This window comes from Cynocephalus volans, chromosome 9, assembly GCF_027409185.1.
Source record: "Cynocephalus volans isolate mCynVol1 chromosome 9, mCynVol1.pri, whole genome shotgun sequence".
Lineage (NCBI taxonomy): Eukaryota > Metazoa > Chordata > Mammalia > Dermoptera > Cynocephalidae > Cynocephalus > Cynocephalus volans.
The window spans coordinates 132674124-132698180 of record NC_084468.1 but is presented as its reverse complement, the minus strand read 5'-3'; the positions used below and the strand labels follow the sequence as shown (position 1 = coordinate 132698180).

Genomic DNA, 24057 nt, shown 5'->3' with positions numbered 1-24057 from the left:
TCTACCGTGTGCGCCACGGGCTCGGCCCTTTAGCTTTTATTCTTATAGCTTGTAACTTTCCACCACTGAGAGACTGCTTTATTTCTTTGGGGTGAGTGAGGTCAACATGTTTTTAATAGCTAAAAATGTGAAAACCCTTGATAGTTTTCAACAAAAGAACTATCAAAAGAACCTTAAAAATGTTGGAAGGACATATTACAAAGAATTTTAAGTGATTTGGGTATTTCGGATAAATAGATAAAAATAACTTTCAATTTTAATTTATATTCATAAAAATCATACTCAATGTTGCATATCAACAAATCTGAACAAGATTTCATTTCAATAAATTTTCTACCTATCTGCATTCTTTTTTGGAAGGTAGACTTTTTGAATGTTTATGTTACTAGACAACCATCTGCAGCTACAAGAGCTGTAGATGAATTAGAGCCAAAGACCATGCCCCTCTATGGGGAACCAACAAATGAAAAGTCTCAAGAAGGTAGGAACAAAGAAGCATGTTAGTTAAGTATAATATATGTCCACATAATGAAGTACTATGCAGCCATTAACAAAGATATTATGTTTGTAATATTGACACGGAGAGATGTGCTCTCTGTATTGCTAAATGTAAAAAAAAAATCACTAAACTACGTATATAATATCGTATAAGTATTTTTGTCTATATGTGAACACATTTGTATTTTATGTACATTTATGAATAGGAAAAAGTGTGGAATGATAGCCAGACAAATGTTAGCACTGTTTATTTATAGGTAGTAGAATTTGGAAGCAATTTTTCATTTTCTTCTTCATAATTTATTAAATTATCTTACAACTTTATAATGAGTATGTATTACTTTGATAATCAGAGATAATAAAGATATTTTAATTTGGGGAAAAGCGCCTAATTATCATAATGTACCTTTACTACCTGCTGTTGGCCTCTAGGCTATTAGATATTAGTAGTTGTATCAGACTTTATAAGGATTGTCAGGGAAGGTTGGAAAGTCTGAGACAAGGAGGAATGGGGAAATTAAAGTATAATTTCTGGAAATTAAGGTATATTTTCTCCTTGACAAAAATAATGAGAACCATCTCTAATAGATACTTATACAACATAGGATCAGATATTATACTTTCACTGAAAGGAGTGTCTAACAGGGTGTGAAGAAAAGCATTCTGCTGCTACTGCTACTGCTGCTACTACTACTAGATGACACTTAATGGGTGCTCACTACCTGCCAGGCACCATCCTAAGCATTTTGCATATTAACTCATTAATCCTCACAGTAACCCTGTGTGGTGACTACTGTTATTATCCTTGTCTTATAGATGAGGCACAGAGAAATTATAAATATGCCTTTACTTTCCACCCTAGGCCTTGAAGCTCCCAGATCTCCTTATTAGAAGTATGAGAACTTGCCCATGGGAGCTCACATAGTTAGCAAGTGCTGCAGTCTGGATTCAAACTCAGGCACTCCAGGCCAGAGGCCCCTTTCTTAGCTACTGAACTAAACTGCTTTTTTTTTTTTTTTTTTTTTTTTACTGGATTTAATTGGATTATCAGCTGTAGACAATCTGATGCAATCCTATCACTGAAGCACTTTTTAGTATTTGCAGAGGGCATAAGAAGATAATTTTATTATACCAAGTTATGACAGTATATGCCATGATAGGATTTTGTGTTTTTCAAATGTTATACATTTTAGGGGTATACTTTAAGTATAGAATTGTAGGTACATACTCATACAAACCCATTTTCTAATGTAGTCTTAGAGGGTGGTTCCAGTGCCATAAACTTTTATATGTTTACCATACAGAGGAGGAGAATGTTATAAACCAAAAATTTATAGTTGATTTTTATACCAACATTACCTTATCTTGTATTAATAATTCTAATATTATGTACAAGATGAGGCTACCAAAATTTACTATCTGATAGTCATCACACCCTAAATGTAGCAATGGCTTATCATCTGTAGTCTATATGTTTAATCAAATTAACATTTTTTTCATTAAAGTGACTGTGAGGAATGGGGGAGTGCGGAGGGGGCTAGTAGAGATAGAATGAATAGAACAAATTTCAAATAGTTTCTCTTTACATAATTAAAATGTAGTATAATGGCCACTGAAAAATTAGGAAGTTAATGGTATAGCTTTAAGAAACATTTAACTAACCTCGATGTTGCTTCAGCAAAGCCATTTCCTTTCTTGATTAACCATTATCGTGAGCCACATGAGAAAGCTTAGCATTCAGTTTTTACATGAATGTTTTGTAGTAATCAACTGTAATTAGGGCTGGCCAGTTAGCTCAGTCGGTTAGAGCGTGATGTTGGTAACAGCAAGGTCAAGGGTTCCGATCCCAGTACTGGCCAGCCACTGGGAAAAAAATAAAAGAGCAACGGTAATTAAAATGGAACAAAAGGCACAGGCAAAAAGAAGTGTCCATCTTCAGGAAATGACTGGCATATATGATATAACATTTAGACTTTTTGTCTTTTATCTATATATACTTCATTATCTATCTAGTTTTTTCAAACAAACCTTTTATTTAAGAATGAGTTCTCTATAGAAATTATCTTTTTTTACAAAGCCAGGTTTCATATTTTGTTTTACTTCTTTAAAAGGTCAGGTGGTACCAGATTTTACTAATGTGGAAAATTATATCAGTTGTTTTTATTTAAGAACTTTATTAATTAATGTTAAATATTGATTTTGCATACACATTCAGTTGTAACAAGTAGTTTGGACTTCAGTTTTATTGACCTTTATTTTTTTTTTTTTTATTTTTATTTTTTTATTTTTCGTGACCGGCACTCAGCCAGTGAGTGTACCGGCCATTCCTATATAGGATCCGAACCCGCGGCCGCTGGGAGCGTCGCCGCGCTCCCAGCGCAGCACCCTCCCGAGTGCGCCACAGGCTCGGCCCTTTATTGACCTTTATAATCACAGACATTTATAATTATAATTTGCAGGTTTACAGTAAGGTTGACAAAATCTGATCCAATGACCATTTAAAATCAAGTCATTTACAAATAAAAGGCTATATTCTATTCCTTTTCTTGTTTCTGTAGTGCAGCACACAATACATACTCAATAAATGTTGTCAAGTAAATGAAGGAGTCAAGGAATGAATGAGTAGACAAAATGGGATATGTTATTTTCCGGCCCAGGAGTTCTCTAAGCTAAGTATTAATGGGAAGAAATAATTTTATTTTTACAAAACTAAGAATAGAAAAATGTTGAAGCCTATTTCATTTAATAATAGATGGTATGGAAAAAATGGTGAATGAATGAATGAGAGGGATTCACTGTACTAATAACATATTTAAACTACTAATGAAAACTTTACAGTCTACTTTAAAGTGATTTAATTTTCATAAGACTGGGGATATGATGCCAAAAACACCAAGAACTTTATTCTTTTTTTAAGAAGTGATTAAAAGTTTGCCAGAAATACATATCAAATCTATTTTTACCTGGATTATTAATCCCCTTTGTCTAAATAAAGATAGACCTTATGAAATATTTTCCACATTGGATATGTATGAGCAAGATGCTAGAGAAGTTGCTGTTTCCTCTTTCAGGTATGATTTTCAGTGTTCAGAGCCCATTTGATAGAGAAATACACTTAAAGTTATGAGGACACCAAGGAAACACATTTAATAAAAACATTTGCTATTCTGCCTAATGGTGTTAAAATATTTCACCTAATATTTTAAAGCATAGGTCCAATATAAACGTTAAATGGGCATTATGGAGAGCTTATGCTGTTTAAATGAAAGTTGGGTTGTTATGATAGTCCTTATAAGTTAGTACTGATATTCAGTATTAATATGCTGAGAAGAGCACATCTGTAAAAACTGATATGTCCTGGTATTCATGGCGGCATTTGGACTGTCTTTAATCTCATTAGACTTGTTCATCTTCCTTTAAGGCCATCCATAAAGATGCTTGGAGTATTCTTTTCAGCCTTTGGTTCGGATTTGCATCAGTAGTCATAAACCTGCTCTCTGGACAAAGACACCCTTTCCTTTGAAGTAATTGCTCAAGCTTTTCAAAGCAGTCCTAAAAGTCTGTCCTCTTTCTCTTTTTATTTTTCCTTAAGAAGAGTTTGAAGTGTAGCTCCTTAAACAAGCAGCAAGATAAATTTTTCTCTCAGCATTATTGAAAGCCATGACGATTTTTCAAGCAGTAAGACTTTAAAAGGTTCTTAAGGGAATCTGTTCTGCTTTATGATCCAGCTTTTGGTAGATCTTACTATCTCAGAAAGCAAAGGTAAAGACTTTCTTTGTATCCATTAACTATTGCAAATTTTTCTCAAAAGAATTAATCTGATATTTTTCAGAAGGCTTTCTCCTGCTCTTGGTTTAGAGACTTCATTGGGAGATTATTGATAGCTTTGGAGCCTTTGAAAAGTAATATATAGCCAGAATCATCTTATTTGAGCTGATTGTTTCCCCCTAGGTATTAACTATATGGGCTGACAAGTAGTCGGGAGGGGCAGATTTGGGAAAGTGTTGCCATGAGAATGAGATATATGGTTCTGAGATTTTGTTTCTAGGCTTTCTTAATAGAAATGTACACAGATACAGAGGGGTTTTGCCTTTCCGTCTGTGGGATGTTGTCACTTGGGCTCTGCTATGATCCAGGTGATGTATAGCAGTGTAACTACAGAGAACTAAAAAGATAGATTCTGTGAGCCACATATAAAAGCCTGTGTTCTTCCTCCAATTATTCCTTCTACCCTTAGTAATTTCATTCCAAGTGGTTCTCAAAATGTTCATTGAACTTAAACAGCTTGGACCTGTTTGATTTAAATCCCATATCATATAACTATATACGCAGTAGTGAAATTTTAATATTTAAAAAGCTCTTGGTTTATTGGAACTTACAAATATCCAACAGATATTTATTTTGAACATACTTTTTGATAAGTAGAAAATGTAAAAAGAATGTTCAATCTGTACAGCAGATACTAGAGGGAGTATAAAGTTCAGTTCAGTTTTTAAACAAGACTGGAAACAGCTTTCCTTAGAGGAAATAATATCTCTCCTTAATTTGTTGTTTGTGGGTTTTTAGAGGCCATTTATGTACATTTCCTATAGGGGAGGGAAGTTATAGTAGCACAGTCATTTTACTGGAAATCCAGTGAGTGTTTGTGAAACCAGTTACCTGAGAAGAACTTAATGATCTTAAGTCTATCCTTATGCTTTTAATTTGTTGTTTCTCTCTCTTCCTTTTTTGTATTTCCTGAACTGTCTAACCTGCTTCCTGGGGAAACATTTTGCCAAACTTTGAAGCTAAAGTCCTAGCATTGAACAGTTCTTTACTCAGAGATCAGGCTCTAGGAAAAAAAAACACCTTTTTTCAGTTTTGAAGTTACTCTGTATGTGTGTGTGTGTGTCTTCTGATTTGTGGAGTGAAAAGTGATTGGTAAATAGTTATGTGATAGTTTGGATTATTGGAAACTAGTATTTTATAAGTAAAGCATACTTATAAAAATATTAATTATGAGTTTACAAAAAAGATGCTATACATTAACCCATTTTTTAGGGTTTTTCTTCCTAAACTCTAAATTTGTAGTCATAGAAAGCTCTCAGTATTTCAGCTCTTTTACATTAAAGAAAGAAATTGACAGCAATTTTCTCGCTTTCTCCATCATGCTCCTGAGAAAATACTCTTCGATCTATAAAACAAAAAGTTAGCATTGACGTGTTTAAGTGATGATGTCCTCTGGGTCCACCATTATTCATCTGTCCATTGTTTACTTTGGCTTATATTTAGATTGCTTTCATTTGCCATCAGTTTTCCTTCAAACCTTCACTTTACACTGAGGAATTCCAAGACAATTCAATTTAAAACACAACCCCCCACCCCCGTAAAATGGTAACTTATGAAAACAAAGGAACAATCAAATGTATTCTTTAGATCTTAATGATTTTAATTGTTGATTTAAAAAAAACATTGCCAATAGATATGATTAGACAGTAATTTCAAAAATAACATTGTGTGGTATTTTCATGGAATGTAATGTTTATTGAGAAAGGGGGAAACTGTGAATCAGGGCTAAATAAAGTATTGGTAACTTTTTAAAACACAGCATATTTACTTCTAAATTTTATGGCAAGTATTATCTTTAACATAAAGTTAAGAAGTTTAGATTGGCTTATGTTATTTGCTTCTTTTCTTTTAAAATTTCCCAAATTTGTGGACTTTTAAGAAAAAAAAATAGCTCTTGTGACAAATTCTTTCTGGTTTGGGAAAGGTCAGGTAAACTTTCTAATTAAGGTGGGTTTGCCTCCCCAAAGAAGTTTTTAAACTTGGAATTGAATAAGACCAAGTTCCTTGTTCCACTTGTCCCCTTGCCTTTTCATATGTCAATGCAGGTCAGTCTCCCTTTATCACTAAGCCCTTGGGACAGTTCCAGTGTCTGGCTGTATGTAGCACAGCTAGTACAGCGCAAAGTTTGGTATGAGGCCCTTTGAATTAAGTCTCATTCAGAGACTTAATTTGGTGACCTATAGTCACGAAAGCCAAGAGGGGTACTGTGGGGACACAGCTGTGTATTATGTACTCCAGTACATGCATTGTAACCATTATGTGTTATGCTAAACCTGAAGTAACCGCTGGCTCCAGGGTCTGGAAGCACAAACTAGGCTCCTATTTTCATAGTAGAGGCGCTCACCTTTTTTGGTCATAGATCTCTGTGTATTTAGTAAAACCTATTTTCCTCCTCTGCCACCCAGAAAAATAGGTACGTACATATATTTTGCATGAAATTTCAGAGAACCCATTGACTCACTGCAAGAAGCCTTGCTTTGGAGGCTAGATTAGTTTTTTTGGTGATAGCATTTGCCTTTCCAAGTACAGTAGGTTTCTGATTGGTTTTCCTTGACATCCCATACCTCTTGCCTCAGAGTGGGTGACTGCTCCAAGGATAGCCAAGTGTCTGGGGTTAGGATGACAAGTTATTCTTTTCCACAGAGTTCCATAGCTGGTGGTAGTGACCTATTCACTGGGCACATTTGTCCCTTCTGTATTACATAGTGTCACTTATCAACCATACTATAAAACCAGTCCATATCAAGGAAGTCTAAGAACACTAACAGAATCCTCCTCTCTAGTTCTATTTAAAAAGGCTTTTTGTGTCTTTGTCCTTACAGACTATAAAAGTAGAGGGCTAGTGTAGTCTTAAAGTAGTATTCAGGCTAAATATAGAATCCAGTTTATCCCTGTGGCTTGGCATGAATCAAGCCACACATCAAGCCCATTATTGTTTTACTTATCTGTGTTGGGGCCTTTCACAGTGTGGGTTCCTTATCAGCCAGCCAACAGTTTTCTTTTTAGTTTGGGACAGAGATGCAGGATGACTTATTCATTCTACCTGTGAAAGTGTTTTGAAACATCTCCCATTATTTGGATACTCCTCCTGTGTCTGCCTTCTTTAACTCCTTTCCCTAATCTTCATTCACTGTCAGTAGAATTACATGTAAGGGTTTGGTTTTTTTATTGTTTCTTGTTTTGTTTTTTTCCCCCTCTGATCTTTGAATGAACTATAGAGAAATATACTCTGTGATATTTATATATCAGGAAAATACATAAACTTAGTAAAGATAATAGGTATTTAAGGGAGGGCTGCTTTGAGATAGCATCAATTCTAGTTCAGACTGTCTTCATTATGACAGGTTTCAGTCGCCCTAGGCAGAGGAGGAGCAGCAGCAGGGGTGGGGAGGGAGGACTTTCTTTGAAATGTAAATTAAGCCAAAGTCCCTACATAAATCATCTAATCTAGGGGCTTATTTTATATTTGGAAAGTATCTGATGCATTTTAGAATGCAGATTTTGTCACATTTAACCCTAAGTTTTCAACCATTGTTGCTTGATAATCACATAAGGATTACTTGAAATTTAGCAACGTGTTATCCTCAAAATCAACCTGTAGCATATAGTTTGGATCTAGTTCTAAAATAGGATTTTTGGACAAACCTCCAGACTACAAATTGGATGTAGGCATGATGGGAATTAGGACCAAGTGTTGATTTAATCTTCATGAACATGAAATAATTTGTTTTTCTATTTGTTTTTTCCTAAAGGTGAGACCACTACTCCTCGGGCCATTTTGACGGGCCACGACTATGAGATCACATGTGCTGCAGTTTGTGCTGAACTAGGCCTGGTGTTAAGCGGTTCTCAAGGTAAAACTGTAGTACCTTCTTAAAATGTATGCATTTCTTGGTGTCTTCTAGTAACATTACCAAAGATGAATTTGGTACCTTTTCTTCTGTCTGGTTTGGTAGCCATTAGCCATGTGGGGGTATTTAGATTTAGATTAACAAAAATGAAGTAAAATTAAAAAATAAGTTCCTTGGTGGCACTAACCACATTTCAAGTGCTCAGTATTCACATATGGCTAGTGGCTACCATGTTGGACAGCATAGATACAGAGCATTTCAATTATTGTAGAACGTTCTATTTCACAGCACTGCTCTAAAGAGTTTAAGATGTTTTTACAAACATAACCCATTTTCTCATTTCGGTGAAGCAGGAATATGGAACATCTTTGTATAATTTGTTTATTCTTCTGAACTCTGATTGGGCTGAGTTCTATCTCACACCTGAATGGAAACTCCTGATCCAAATCTGAGGACTAGGCAGGGACCAGAATAGCATTGAGAATTGAGCAGAAAGATGCTTAAGCTGGTTTGCCTGGAGGTTTATGTGGTAGCATCGTCATATATTTAGGCCAAAGGCATTAAGCGAGATTTCCAATAGCTCATGTAGCAAATCAGAATCTGACCAGGAACAGAGCTTTTCCAATTCATTGCTTATTCCATTGTAATAGTCTATCCATCTCTCTGTCTCTTCTCTAAGCTGAGGTCTGAACCCATAAAAAAGTACTATAATTTCATGTATTTTAGGCTTATCTGGTGGGAAAGCATAGAGTAAATGAATTACTTTATCTGTGTCCTGAGCTATAATACTTAGTCTAGCTAACAAGGTGTGTTAAATATTTAATGGATTGTGTTTAAAAATTTAGTTGGTCAAAACATTGAAATAGTAATAATGATAGCAAAAATTCTGTAACTACTGGATTTTTTTCCCTTCTTATACCAAATTATTTCATACATCCTTAGCTAACGTGAGTTCTTGGACTACGTGTGATCCAAATTAGACGTTTAAAATGAACCTATCATTTTACAGGCCATCCTTGCTTTGCACAGTAGTGTGAGACTGTAAAAGTAACTGCAAGCTGAAACCATGCAAAGTGATCTTAATAATCAGTGTGAAATTTTATGTTTGTTTCATGGCTTGGAAAATTTTTGTCAAAATATTAAAAACTCTTATTCAGTTATATGCATATATATATGAACATGAAAAAATTAGCAAAACTCACATTTACCCAGTATACTGTAATTTAAAACAGAAATATTGAGAATTAAAGTATTTTCTTTGAGAAAAACTTATGAAGAGTAGTTTGAACAGGACTTACTGCCTCTTGTTTTATGCACTTAAGGAGTGAGCACTTTTTCGGTGCCTTGGGGAATTGTCATACTCCTTTCCATGTTTGTATCAGCTTCCAACATTTTTGTGCTTTCAATATCATGAAATATCACCTAGGATTCCTTTAATGTGAGTCTTTTGCTTGTATCACTTTTTCTGGGACATCACCATTTTTGTTACAACCACTTTCCAAATGTATGTCACTAAGTTCCCTTCACTCATTTTCTGGCTGCATATCCACAGTGTCTCAGTGGTGTCAATGTCCCACAGGCAGCTCTTTCTTCTATAACTCCACTTATACTCAATTCAAATTCCACTTTCAGCTTTATCACTTTTCATTTCTTTACTGCTGTTTCCTCTTTGTTGGCCAATACCCTTTTTTGATTATCCATTTTTATGAAATGTCACATGGGTTTATCACTGGGAGACAAGAAAGCAACCCAAGTACACAGTATGCTGTCTGTGCACAAACTGAATAACAGATATGCAGTGGCCAGTCACCGACATAGTTTGAAAGAAGTGATGGGATTGGTCACTGATCATGATGCACATGTGTTACTTACATAGTCATATGTGGACTGAAGAACTGGGCACAGAGTGTATACTTATGCAATTACAGTGACAACTGAAATGTGAACTGTGTTGTTGGAGGGACTGGCATTATTTCATTATATAACTGAAATTCATGCATGCTAGAACCATGCAAAGCAAAGACTGCCTGTATGTATTTATGTTGGAGAGCACTAACAATTTATAAACTCCCTGAATGGCCCAGAAGAAGCTGAGAGGTTTATTTTCAAAAGGGCATGCTTTTAATAATCAGGAGGGGAGCAGGCAGTGGTTCCATGTGCCCATAAGTAATTTAGCTAGGAGAGTAGCAGGGCATATACCCCAGTTACCCCTCTTGTCAGACTCAGATATCTCTTGGAACTTACTCATCACACAAGCATTTTGTTACCTACTCCTTCTTTGCTTTGCATGTAGCGAGTGCTCAGTAGAAACAGAAAAGCTCTGATGTGTATGGGCTATTTTGCAGTTCCCCTGTCCTCCTCAGGCATCTTAGCTTGGTGGTCAGCCTGGGGAGTTGGGAGTGGTAAATGCTGCTGCTCGCTTTGGAGACAGGAGTGAGGTAGTCTCAGTTGCCAGGGAGAAGTGGCAGAAGGATCCCTATGTGAATTTTTGTGGGGCTGGAGGGTACTACCAAGGATACCCATTCAATATAAAGTTGTGAGCAATGGGAGAGAAAAAGGCTTAGGCCTTCAGAAGCTGCCCTGATTGGCTCTCCCTGCACAGGCCCACAGTGCAGTGACCATCAGGGCCCTTGTGAGATGCAGGGAGAGGCCACAGGGTGCATCCCAGCCTTCTGTGAAGCTGTTCTAGGACTTGAAGTTTGTTCTGTTCCTTTTTGAATTCCTCCAGTTTGTATCTCCTGTGGGCATAATGAATTTCATAGAGTAACTTCCTGTCTGTTGAGGAAGAGTGGACTTGAATGTATATGACTTGGCTTCTCCTCTCCCAGGTGGAAGGTGAGATCTAGCAAACATAAAGAGGAGATTTTGCAAAATAACTTATATGTAAGATGATATAGAATTTTCTTAAGTCGTTTGATCTGTGCTCGAGATTCAGATCACATTTGTCTATTTTCATTAAATAATTAATTTTGCCTTTTGTGTCTCCTCTTTTCTCAGAAGGACCATGTCTCATACATTCCATGAATGGAGACCTGTTAAGAACCTTGGAAGGTCCTGAAAACTGCCTGAAACCAAAACTCATCCAGGCTTCAAGAGAGGGTCATTGTGTTATATTCTATGAAAATGGCCTGTTCTGTACATTCAGTGTGAATGGAAAACTCCAGGCCACTATGGAAACAGATGATAACATCAGGGTGAGTGCCTTATAAACTTCTCAGCATTCTTGATTTTTACCTTAAAGTGTGGCAAGAGAGGAGGGAGAAGGTTCACTAAAGAAACCTCTGTGACTGAGTTGTTGAGACCTGTTTTCCACGTCAGCAGAGAATCATTCAGTCACACTGGGACGAGGCTCCCTAGACCACGGCAGCCCCTGGCCATGCCGACCTTGTCACCCAGCCAGGTGCTCTGAGCAGATCACTCAGCGAAGCCCAGGACGGTCCTTCAGCAGAAGAGGTTTTCTGAAGGGCTTCGGAAGCCACCCTGCATGGCTTTCAGTGGCACTGCTCAGTTTTTTTTTTTTTTAATCTAAGAAAGTTCACTGCATAGTGTCATTTTCTGAGTATCAAAGCTAAAATAGTATATTAGATTACATCTAAAACTGGCTTCTCTTTACAGTTGACTAGGTTGGTGTTGTGACTATTTCGGATTAGCATCTAATTTCAGACTTTACTTCTTCATGGACAACAAGACCAAAACATGTCAAATTAAGGGAGGTGGGCTTCAAATTATGATGTGAATTAGGCAAACATTTTTTTTTTCCTTTTGGGATACACGAAATGTAAATACTAGAGGACCCTCTGGGGTCTTGCTTCATTTTCAGGACAGGCTCCACAAGTATTAGAAGTTGAGGAAAAGAGAAGGGACTCTCCCTTTGAGAACCTTCTTTTTCAAGGCCCTTCATTTCTCACCTCAAGATTCCTTGGTGTGGGGTAAGGTACAATGAAAGTAGGGTGTTCCTCTCGTTTTCTAGAAAGGGAATGGGGTGTAAATGACCTGTGTACAATGAAGGGACACAGGACGTGCTGAGGGCAGGAGCAGGGTCACAGGGGCTTCTGCCCTCTGAGTGTGGCTTTAGGTTAGCTCTGGGCATTTTACGGTGCTATTCCTGACCCTGGGCAGCTCAGGTGATATAGACTCTCCCAGTTCCCCAGATCTAGTCTGATCACCCCCTTCTCCCAAGTAGATGGGTCAGGAAGTATTAAGGAGCAAAAACCCTACATAGAAGTTACGCTGATCAGATCAAGGGCCCTTGCGCTCTGTGTCCTGCATTAACTTCCTAATTCAATAGATGACTTCTTTCCACCGCTCTCCGCAAGTCTCTTCGCTGCATTCTGCTGGCCTCCACCACAAAGGCACGCACATAACACACCCACGCTCCACTTTTATTTTTCCCTTTCTTCCCATAATACTTCATTTAAACCAAATATACATCAGAGGCTTTTCCTTTCCTCTTTTCTTTACAATAACAATGTTGATAATCAGTCACTTTGAGTTGCGATTATATTGTCAGCTACACTAATAAATCTGTAAAATAATTTGAAATCCCTAGCTGACTGAAACAATTTCTGTGGCATTTCAGTTAGTACCAGAGGCTCTGGGAAGTTCCTCGAGGCTTTCTGCAGACTGTTCATACACACACTTCTCCTCTCTGCCCTGCAGCCATTATTTTTTTCCCTCTGTAATATTTCCCACTGGATTTTAGGCTTAAACAATCCATTGCCTTTTTCCCAGCACTCCTGCACTTTATCATACTAACTTGCAAGTGGCAACCATGTGATTAAAGCAAGCTTGCTTAACAAGAGCACTACCTGCTCATGGCTCCAGAGACTGACACTTTCACAGCTATCTACCTTGGGAAGCAAGGAAGGAAACTACAGGCTGGGAATACGAGACATCACAGAGCAAAAATCCCCAGCTCCATCCTGCAGTCTGAGCCTATAAAAGGAAAGGAGACCATGGAAACAAATTAGTCAACAGCTCAGACCAGAAATTAAGTTTCTTTGAAATACCAAGAACCCTGCAGGCAGGCAGCCTGGGGAACCGCTACACTAATCAGGGCTTCCCACCTGTTTTTATTTGAGATGCCAGATTGTTCAGTGGCATTTGGTTAACAGCATATCATAGTACATCAGCTAGACAATGTTTAGATGTCTTAATGAATAACTTAAATTTAAGTAGGCAGCCTGTACAGAGCAGCAAAGTTACTTTATACTAAACAAAGAGTAACCACCATTTCACCCATAGGAACTCATTTATTTTCGGATACGGCTGTCCCCAACAGACTGCAATGGCCTGCTGGTGCTGCCTTAAAAACCAGTGCAGCTACAGTGTTGTCCAAAGTCCTCAGCATTTCAGAGGATGAGATTAACATGTCTCTGGGGCCCTCTTAAAAATTTCTAGTCACAACCTAACCTGGATACTGAGGAAGCCTATTAAAATTTAGAACCATGTGAACGCTGCTTTGGATGAAAGACAGGATTAAATTTCTCCTAAGTATTTTATTCTTTTTGATGCTATTGTAAATGGAATTGTTTTTAATTTCCCTTTTAAATTGTTCACTGGTAGTGTATAAAAAAGAACCTGATATTTGCGTGTTATGTATCCTGCAAATTTGCTGAATTCTTTATTAGCTCTAACAGTAATTATTACCCTGGCTCTTACTGCCAGAAGAATTTGACAGGTTCCTCATGAAAGAGGCCAACAAAAAATATTTTTTCACCTTGGGAGGCGCCTGGTTCATTAAGATGTTTTGAATGCTGATGAATGCATAGTCCTAAAAGTGTAGGTTTTAATTCCTGACAGAAGTAGGATTAGATATTCTGTACTAGAACAAAAAGTTAAAGATTAATGGTTTTAATTTATGCTTAATATAGCACTTATTCAGTAAAAGGTCTCAAGTCTAAAATTCAAGTGAACCACAGCCATAATGTTCACGGATTTTCATCAGCTGAATTTTATAAGTGCAGCAAATAATTATCTGTTCTAGTTTTCATTGTAGTTCCCCTGTACCCACCAGAGATTGCCATTTGCAAATGAATGGGCAGGGGGAAGATACTGATTTTTACTCATATTGAAAATCTTAACATCTGTATTTAGTTAACAACACTTAGAGAATACTTATGTGTAACTGTCTTCCACACATGGATTTTTATTTCTTAGATGTATTCTTGTGTTCTTAAGAATAAGCTGTACAGTAGTCCCTCCTTATCTGTGGTTTCACTTATATGCAGTTTCAATTACTCAAGGTCAACCACGGTCTGAAAATAGTTAAGATATTTTGAGAGAGGGACACTACATTCACATAACTTTTAATACAGTATATTGTTATAATTGTTCTATTTTATTATTAGTTATTGTTAATCTCTTACTATGCCTGACTTATAAACTATCATAGGTATGCAGGTATAGGAAAAAACATAGTATGTATAGGGTTGGGTACTATCTGCCGCTTCAGGCATCCACTGGGGGTCTTGGAACATATCCCCTGCAGATAATGAGGGACTTATGTATTTGAGAGACTACTAAAAGTTGACATTTATGTGAATGCAAATTGAATAGCTATGAAATAGTCCTCACTTTTCTATGGTTTTTAAAAAAACTTGTCAAAGGGTAAAGACTTCAGGCTGCTATACTAAAATTCTGAGTACAAAATAGTGTAACTATGTTTTTTAGAAACTAAACGTTTTCTTTCTAGTATTCCCTTGTTCACTTTATCCAGGTGGACATAAGTTTACAGAGATGTTTGCAGTGACTGTTAGAACTCCTGATGCCACCCAGCTAAAGAAAGAAAATTTGTATCTTAATGAGCTAGGAAAAGAAGGCTTGGAAGGAAGGAGGCAGGAGGAGAGGAAGGGGTAATAGATTGGCTTTTGGAATAGGGAGGGACCTTTTATGTCAGGAGTTGGCACACTTTCTGTAAAGGGACAGGTAATAAATATTTTAGGCTTTGAGAGCTCTATGTTCTCTGTTGGAACTACCTGTGAAAGTAACCATAAACAAATGGGTGTGGCCATATTCTAATAACATCTTATTTATGGGCATTCAAATTTAGAATTTATATAATATTCATGTGTCATGAAAATTTTTTTTTCAACTATTAAAAAATGTAAAAAGAGTCATACAAAAACAGGTGGTGGTCTGCATTTGGCCCACAGGCTTTCATTTGTGAACGCCTGTTTTACAGAATCAAAAGAGCAAATTCTGTGCACGTCTGCTCAGTACTAGCAGAAAAGGACAGGGGGCCGCAGACCAGAGCTGACTAAATGACCACTGGAGCACTGTCAGTCCTGAGGCAAGAAAATGCTTAACCGGGGAAGCTGTGGCTCTCTACCAAGTCTTTTTCCCCATTGCTGTCAACATCCGGCAGGCCTAGCAAAGGTGCTAATGCTGCTTGCTGCATCTCTTGGGGCCAGAGTTGCAAAGGCAGCAGTGTTTTAGAGGGGATACAAGGTCAGCTGGTACTGTCTGCCAGGCTTTGGGACAGAATGGGCTTTGCATATCCACGGTACAACTGAAGAGATGGCAGGAGGCTCCTCACTAGAGTGCTGGTCCCAGTGCACAACACACACCACTCAAGTGGCATTTGTAGAACGGGAAGAGTTTTTCATCTCATCCTTAAAAAGTAAAAATTTAAAAAGCAAAAAAAAAATTTTCAAGAAATTTGATTTTTGAAAAATGGCAAGTCTTCAACAATGTATGATTTCCTGAAAACTCCTAAGGATCTCTGTCTCTCTTGTCCCTGCACTGCGGTAGCTGGCTTAGTATAAGAATTAATTGAACATAGGGTGGGGGATGAAGTTTTCCTAGAACCACATCTCTACAGAGTGTTGCTGTGTCTCACAGGCCATCCAGCTGAGTCGGGACGGGCAGTACCTGCTCACAGGAGGAGACAACGGTGTGGTCATGGTCTGGCAGGTATCGGACCTCAAGCAGCTCTTTGCCTATCCAGGCTGCGATGCTGGAATCCGGGCCATGGCCCTGTCTTACGACCAGAGGTAACACTGGAATCATGGTCCACTAATAATGGTACCAAAAACTGCAGAGGGAATTGCTTTCATAAACAGGCTGACGGATGAGTTCAGCAGAGGGGTTAATAGTGCAATCATAAAAGCCAATGAATATTTGGGTTTCTAAGAACACTTTTTTAAAAATGTGATCTTCTTTCTGATGGCATTACCACTCTTGGACAAAGGCTGAGTTCTCAAAGAACAGACAGGATTTAAGTAGCAAAGTCTCCAGTTACATTGCTGTAAAGCTTTTTAAATTTTTTCAAAGTATATTTTTTTCATAAAATTTGAAGAGCTGTAAAGGTGTTTGACATAAAATGCCTTTATCTTTGCCATGGGAATTCCACTGAGAGATTTGGCTTATTTTCTAAAACCGCTCAAGTGGTAAATTTTGGGGGATAATCTTTATCTGGCATCTCTTATTTATATAGTTAACTCATTTTAGTTCCTTTTTCCCCCCTCCTTTTGGCTGTTGTGAATAATAATGCTATCAAGGTGTACAAATATCTGCTCAAGTCCTTGTTTACAGTTCTTTTGGGTATATACCCAGGAGTGGAATTGCTGCCTCATATGGTCCGTGTTTAACTTTTCAAGAAATCCCCAAACTGTTTTCCACAGTGGCTGCACCGTTTTACATTCCCACCAGCAATGCACAAGTTTTCCAATTTCTCCCCATACTCACCAACACTTGTTATATGCTACTGTTTTGATAATAGCTATCTAATGGACATGATGTAGTTTCTCACTGTTGTTTTGGTTTACATTTCCCTAATGACTAGTGATGTCTTTTCACTCTCTTCATAGTGTCCTTAGATGCAAAAAAGCTTTTAATTTTTATGTAATCCAATTTACCTATTTTTTTAGTTGCTTATGCTTTGGCTGTCATATCCAAGAAATCATTGCAAAATCCAAGGTCATGCAGCTTTCTGTTTTCTTCTAAGAGTTTTATACTTTTAACTTATGGTTAGGTTACTGATCCATTTTGAGTTAATTTTTGTATACAGTGGTAGGTAAGGGACCAACTTAATTGTTTCATATGTAGATATCCAGTTTTTCCCACACCATTTGTTGAAAAGACTGTCCTTTCCCCATTGAATGGTTTTGGCACCCTGTGCAAAGTTATTTGGCCATATATGTGAGGGCTTATTGCTAAACTCTTTATTCAGTTCTATTGGTTTTTATGTCTGTCTATGCCAGTACAACACAGTTTGATTACTACAGCTTTGTAGGAAGTTTTAAAATCAGGAAATGTGAGAACTTCAACTTTTTAAAGATTGTTTTGGCTATTTCAGGGTCTCATGAGATTCCCTATAAGTTTTGGAATAGGTTTTCTAATTCCACAAAAAATGTCATTTAGATTTTGATAAGGATCATATTGAATCAGTAGATTGCTTTGGGTAGTATTGACATCTTAACTGTATTATCATTCAATCAATGAACATGGGATGCATTTCCCCATATGTCTTTTATTTCCTTCAGCAACATTTTGTAGTTTTCAGTGTACTTCAGAAAGTTTGTGGAAAGATTAATATTATCTTTCAGTTATATTTTTCTACGAACTTTTTGAAGTGTCCTCATACAAGTTTTTTGCCTTGTTGGTTAAATTTATCCCTGTTTTTTTCTTTCTGATGCTGTTATAAACAGAATTGTTCCTAATTTCTCTTTTGGATTGTTCACTATTAGTGTATCAAAATACAACTGATTTTTGTGTTGATTGTATATCCTGCAAATTTGATGAATTCATTCATTAGCTCTAACAATTTCTTTGTGGAATCCTTAGGACTGTCTATGTATGTCACCTGTGAACAGAGATAATTTTACTCCTTTCCAATTTAGATGCCTTTTGTTGTTGTTGTTGTTGCCCAATTGCTCTGTCCAGGACATTCAGTACTATGTGAATAAAAGAGGTGAAAGCAGGCATCTTTGTCTTGTTCCTGATCATAGGGGAAAATCCCTGTTTTTAACCATTGAGTATGATGTTAGCTGTGGGTTTTTCATAAATGCTTTCTATCGTTTGAGGTAGTTTCCTTAGATTCCTACTTCGATTATTCTTATAATGAAAGGATGGTGAATTTTGTCATATCTTTTCTGCATTGAGATGATCACGTGGTTTTGTTCATTTTGTTAATTGGTTTATTATGTGGTCCGATTTTTGCACGTTGCACCTTCCTAGGTGTATAATTATTTTGCATCTATGTTCTTAAGAGATATTGGTCTATAATATTCTTTTCTTGTATCTTTGTCTGGCTTTGGTGTCAGGGTAATTTAATGAGTTAGGAGGCGTTCACTTTTCTTCAGTTATTGGAAGAAGTTGAATTCTTTTTTAAGTGTTTGGTAGAATTTACCAGTGAAGCCATTTTGTCCAAGGCTTTTCTTTATTGGGAGGTTTCTGATTACTGATTCGATCTCCTTACCAGTCATAAGTCTATTCAGATTTTCTATTTCTTCATCATTCAGTTTTGCTATATTATGTTTCTAAGATTTTGTCCATTTCATCTAGGTTATCCAATTTGTTGGAAAAGAGTTCTTAATATTTTCTTATAATCCTTTGTTATTTCTACAAAATTGGTGGTAATGTACCCACTTTCATTTCTGATTTTAGTAATTTGAATCTTTTTTAGTCAGTCTAGTTTAAGGTTTGTAAATTTTGTTGACCTTTTCAAAGAACCAACTTTTGGTTTGGTTGACTTTCACTATTTTTCTATTTTATTTATCTCTGCTCTAATCTTCATTATTTCCTTCCTTCTGCTAGCTTTGGGTTTAGTTTGCTCTTCTTTTTCTAGTTCCTTAAAGTGTAGAGTTAGGATATTGATTTGCAATCTTTAATGTACCCATATGTGTTTCTAACTATAAATTTCCCTTATGTCCTCTTTTACCCATTACTTAATTTCCACGTTTGTGAGTTTTCCAGTTTTCTTTCTATTGCTGATTTCTAGTTTTCATTCTTTTATGATCAGAAAAGATACTTTGTATGATCTCAATCTTTCTAAATTATTAAGATTTGTTTTGTGGCCTAACACGGTTTATCCTAGAGGCTGTTCCATATGCAGTTGAGAAAAACATATATTCTGCTGTTGAGTGGGCATTCTATACATGTGTTAGGTCCAGTGGGCTTACAGTACTGTTCAAGTCCTTTATTTCCCTATCTTCTGTCTGGTTGTTCTACTCATTACTGAAAATAGAGTATTGGGAGTCTTCAACAACTATTGAAGAACTATTTCTCCCTTCAATTGTTAATGCTTGCCCCATATATCGTGGGGCTCTTATGTTTAGTGCATATATAATTGTTTTCTTGATGAACTGACCCCTTATCAATAGTGTCCTTGTCTCATAAGTTTTTGACTTAAAGCCTATTTTGTTTAATATTAGTAGACACCTCAGCTCTTTTTGTTACTTTCAACCTGTCTTTAGATTTAAAGTGAGTCTTTTGTAGACAGCATATAGTTGGATTTTTTTTTTTTAATCTATTCTGACAATCTGTGCCTTTTGACGGGAGACTTTAATCTCTTTACATTTAAAATAATTACTGATAAGGAGAGACTTACTTTTTCCATTTTGCTGTTTGTTTTCTGTCTGCCTCAGTTTTATCCTTCATGTCCTTGTTACCACCTTTTACTTGACTTTTTTGTAGTGACACATTTTAATTCCTAATGTTGATACGAGGTATTAGGAAGGATACTGAATATGACTTGTAATGGCTGGTCCTAACTAAACTAAAAAGAGAAAGGTCTGCGATAACAGGCTTTTCCTTAGAGCAGCTCCAAGAAAGCATCCTCTAAACCGCTTGTCTTACTGCTCTCCTTTTCCCGCACCACCTGCTCCTGTGCCTCATGTCAGTGAGTCACTGTGTTGTGAGGACTAGGCTTCTACCCAGAGCATGATGGACATAGAATATTCCTCTAGAGGGCCGGCCCCGTGGCGCACTCGGGAGAGTGCAGCGCTCCCGCCACGGGTTCGGATCCTATATAGGAATGGCCGGTGCACTCACTGGATGAGTGCGGTGCAGGTGACACCACGCCAAGGGTTGCGATCCCCTTACCGGTCACAAAAAGACAAAAAAAAAAAAAAAAAAATTCCTCTACAGAGAGCCCAGTCCCAGTTTGGTCAGCATGCTCCTTATTCTTCATTGATTCTGCACCTGTCAGACGGTATCTCTGTCACCTGATTGTGTGCTGCTTCCTCCAATAGCAATTACTTTGACATTGTGATTTTTTTTTTATTCTGATGCCTACTATAAAGAGTAGTTGTCACCAGCCCAGCGTGCCCCCCCCCCCCTAGAAATTGTCTAGTTTGTTCCAGTTTTAGTGACTCATCCTGCACCTGTTGGCTGTGCTCACCCTTTAAATCAAAAAGCAAACTGTGGTTTAGATCCCTGTGCAGTGCGAGAGGGCAGCACTCAGCTCACTCAGGGCTGGTCCAGTGGTAGTGGATTATTAGAACTTATTAACATTAGTGTCATGAAAGTACTATAACCCCCACTGCTAAATTTGGCTGGCTTAAAAAAAACGTACCTTAGTTCTCACAAGTTGCAGGTTTGACTACCATCTTCTGTGTTTACCTTGTGGATTTGGGGAGGGTCGTTCTTTCAGTAACAGATCCCTAAGAAATAAAGGTTTGAAACCCTTGCTTCTCTCCTGTGCTTCTCCTAGGTGCATCATTTCTGGCATGGCTTCAGGAAGCATTGTTCTGTTTTACAACAACTTTAACCGGTGGCATCATGAATACCAAACCCGTTACTGATGGTGATGGCCAGGCAGGGGAAGTACCCCGGTTTTCTTACAAATAGCTATCAGATCTGAATGTAACTTAAATTTGCTCAAAAAAACAAAATATTTTTTAAAATTGCTATTTTTGTAGATTTTGCTTGACTTTTTGGGGGGTGGGGATAGCAAAGCAGAAAACTGGCTGCTGGGTTCTGTAGTTTAAGAAAAATCTATATTTTTAGTCATAATGAGAAGTCTATTTTCACCAGTTATGGAAATATACAGTGGAGCAAGTAAACCCACTTATTCTAGCTACATTATGAAAAAACATTTCCCATTTATCTACAATCTATCTTGAGAAACATGATTTTAATAGGGAAATGGGTTAGAATACTAGGATAGGGGAATTTTATGCTGTACTTTGGGTCTTGTATGTTTCCAAACAGTTCTGCTTCTTCAGCACTGAAATTTCTGGGATTTAAATAGTAATGTTTAAATTATGGTAAATGTAATTTAAAAAACCTCAATGAATTATTTCTGTCGATATTCTTCAAGCATGTTTTAGACCTAGAAAATTATGGTTTGGGGAAGGCTATTTTATTGTGTGGTTAACATAAAGGATGTAAGTTACAGCAAGTGTGAAATATTTACCATTTTTTCCTGATCTGTCGTTTTCATAACACAACAAAATGAAATGACGGAAATGCTCCTGGGCTTACCACCTTTTGTTTTTCTTTTAAAGTAAATGCAAGTACCAAAGCCCACCCCTGGGGTTTGACTATGTCCATGCAATGGAGCAGAGCCATTGTCAGGGCATCCCCCGATCCTGGGTTTGAGAACTGAGGCTACCAGGTGCTGTATTAAGCAACACCCATTTTACCTTCTATTTGTTATCAAACTATCCCACCTTCCTTTGATTAGCAATTTGTACTAAGAAACAATGTTATTTTGGCGTTGTATAATTCTACTTTTCTAGTTGATTACTGTGTGGAATTCTGTGAAATATATTTGAGAAAAGATCTGTATTGCATAAATAAATTCTTTGTGAACTTTGAGTTGAAACTGACATTGTGTTTCTCTTGCAATTTCCTCTTTTTTTCCTACATTCAGCTATTCTCCAAAAGCAAAGATTTAGAATGAATTCAGTTTGACAGAAAAATTGAATAAAATGGCATTTGTAAATGAATTGTTGGAAATATCTTTTTCCTTCCTAGTTTTTAAACATCGATAAAAACATTATTTTATAAACCATTTAGAAAGAAAAGAATAGATGGTAAAATGTGGGGGAGGAAAGTACAACTTAGAATCAAAGAAATACTCAAGTTACTGGTAAATTAACTGACTAAACATAGTCACTGGCATTAACTTGTGAATATCATCATTTGGAAACTTCTTTAAGGAGAAATGGTAGAAGAAGAAAGTTAGCACTATTGAAGTCAACTACCCTGTCTAACAAGCCTAAAGTAAGGTAAAAGCAGCTTCCTCTTAGAACCTTGGGGAGGGGGGATCAATGTCTCCACTGCCTTTGTTGTTTTCAAAACTTACAACTATGGAAAATTAATTAACTGAAACAAGTAATAATAAAATAAATACAGCTGGTATCAACACAAGAGTTTCTTATGGTAGAATCTGTTTAGTACAATATTTGTTACAGTTTACTCAGCATTCACTTATTTTACCCAATTTAACTCCTTAAAAAAACCCACCATTACTTCAAATAAATATAAACCAATTAGGAAAAAAAAAGTCAAAGTAGAGATGGTTTGGGGATGAAACTGAATGACCCACAACAGAGAAACTGGCTGCACATTCAGTTAAGTGGACGTGCTGGATGGGCTGTGTGTCTGGCTTACGTAAGTAATTTAAGGCAGGTTTTAAAATGCGTTGACTCAAGATCTTCCTACGACATATTGATTCTTACTGAAATATCACCACACAAGTCCCTGAGATTCTGTCATTGAAGAAATACCACTAGATGTCTGGGAAAAATCAGGAGGGCTTACAAAATAGAGAACACAAAAATCTGAAGTCTGGTAACAAACTTGTAGACAATTCACTCTTAGATGAGCATCTTATTCCTACAAAGTACAACAAATATCCATAAATAAATGTTTTTATAAATTAATTCAATAAAAAGGAACATATTTTGCCCATGCCATTCTACTTGGCACACAAAACAGGAAAATTCAACATACTCTGCCTTGGAACCAGGAGCAGCTATGTAATACGTGAGGTCAGTCACTTACAGCCCTGGTCTGCCCTTTTCCATTCAGCTCTAAGCAGAGCTGCACCAAAGGGTCAGAGGCCTGGCCACTTGCACTTGGTGCCATGTGTCCTCCTACCCTGCTATCAGGAGACAGTGAGATGGCAAAGGTCTTGCAAATCAAGCTTATAGGAGATGGCTGGGGAATCCTGGGATGCAGCCAGACAGCACCAACTTTGCACCCTTTTTAGCGAATATAATTGAATGCAAAAGTTTAGACCCACTGAGACAGGAGGCTGGGGTAGAGATTTCACTAGGTATCTTTGACACTTTTTTACTGGATATAAGTTCAAGAGCTCCTAGCCATGTGAATCATAGACCTGGTTTGTCCTTCCTACTGCATCAGTCCTGATACATTCTTCATCACTGCAAAAGAACCCAGCAGACCAGTGATACAGACAGATTCCTTCTGGATCAAGAAGCAGGAGTGTTTTTCAATGCAACAGCTGGAAGAACCCACCACTTAGCTTGGTGGAGAAACTTTGCCAGATAATGGATAATAGATAGATAGTTAGATAATAGCAGCCTCACATGAAATCACATTAGGGCAAAGCACATTCACACACAGAAAGGAGAACATGACTTAACTCAAATCTGCATGAACCATACATATAAACAAAATAAGCCAGTGCCTCCAACTGGCTATTTTTGCCCTACCACAAGCGGGAGGAAATAGTTTTCTACTTGAACCAGGAGTGCAGCCAGCCTAGCTACCCCCTTTTGTTTTAGCATAAAGTCTAATTGCTGTGAATTCTGTCGGCTTCACAAGTAATCCTTGCATGGGAAGCAACGAGGCTGGGTAGTTTCAAAACCTCCTACTCGTAAGGAAAGACCATAAAATAGTGAATAAAATAGCAAAATAAACTTTTTAAAGTTCTCTTCTATTTCTTCTCAGAACCATCTTTTGG

General features: G+C 37.2%; 1 protein-coding gene across 6 annotated transcripts in view; it reads left to right on the top strand.

Moving 5' to 3' along the window:
- LRBA (LPS responsive beige-like anchor protein) overlaps positions 1-21948 on the top strand; it is a 754439-nt gene extending 732491 nt beyond the window's left edge. For all 6 annotated transcript variants that reach the window (XM_063108839.1, XM_063108840.1, XM_063108844.1 and 3 more), the window contains 4 exons: positions 8079-8180; positions 11175-11371; positions 16020-16171; positions 20833-21948. In XM_063108839.1, the coding sequence (XP_062964909.1) occupies positions 8079-8180; positions 11175-11371; positions 16020-16171; positions 20833-20923 (542 nt within the window). In that variant the 3' untranslated portion in view covers positions 20924-21948. The remainder of the gene's footprint in view (positions 1-8078; positions 8181-11174; positions 11372-16019; positions 16172-20832) is intronic.
- Positions 21949-24057: the final 2109 nt, after the last annotated feature.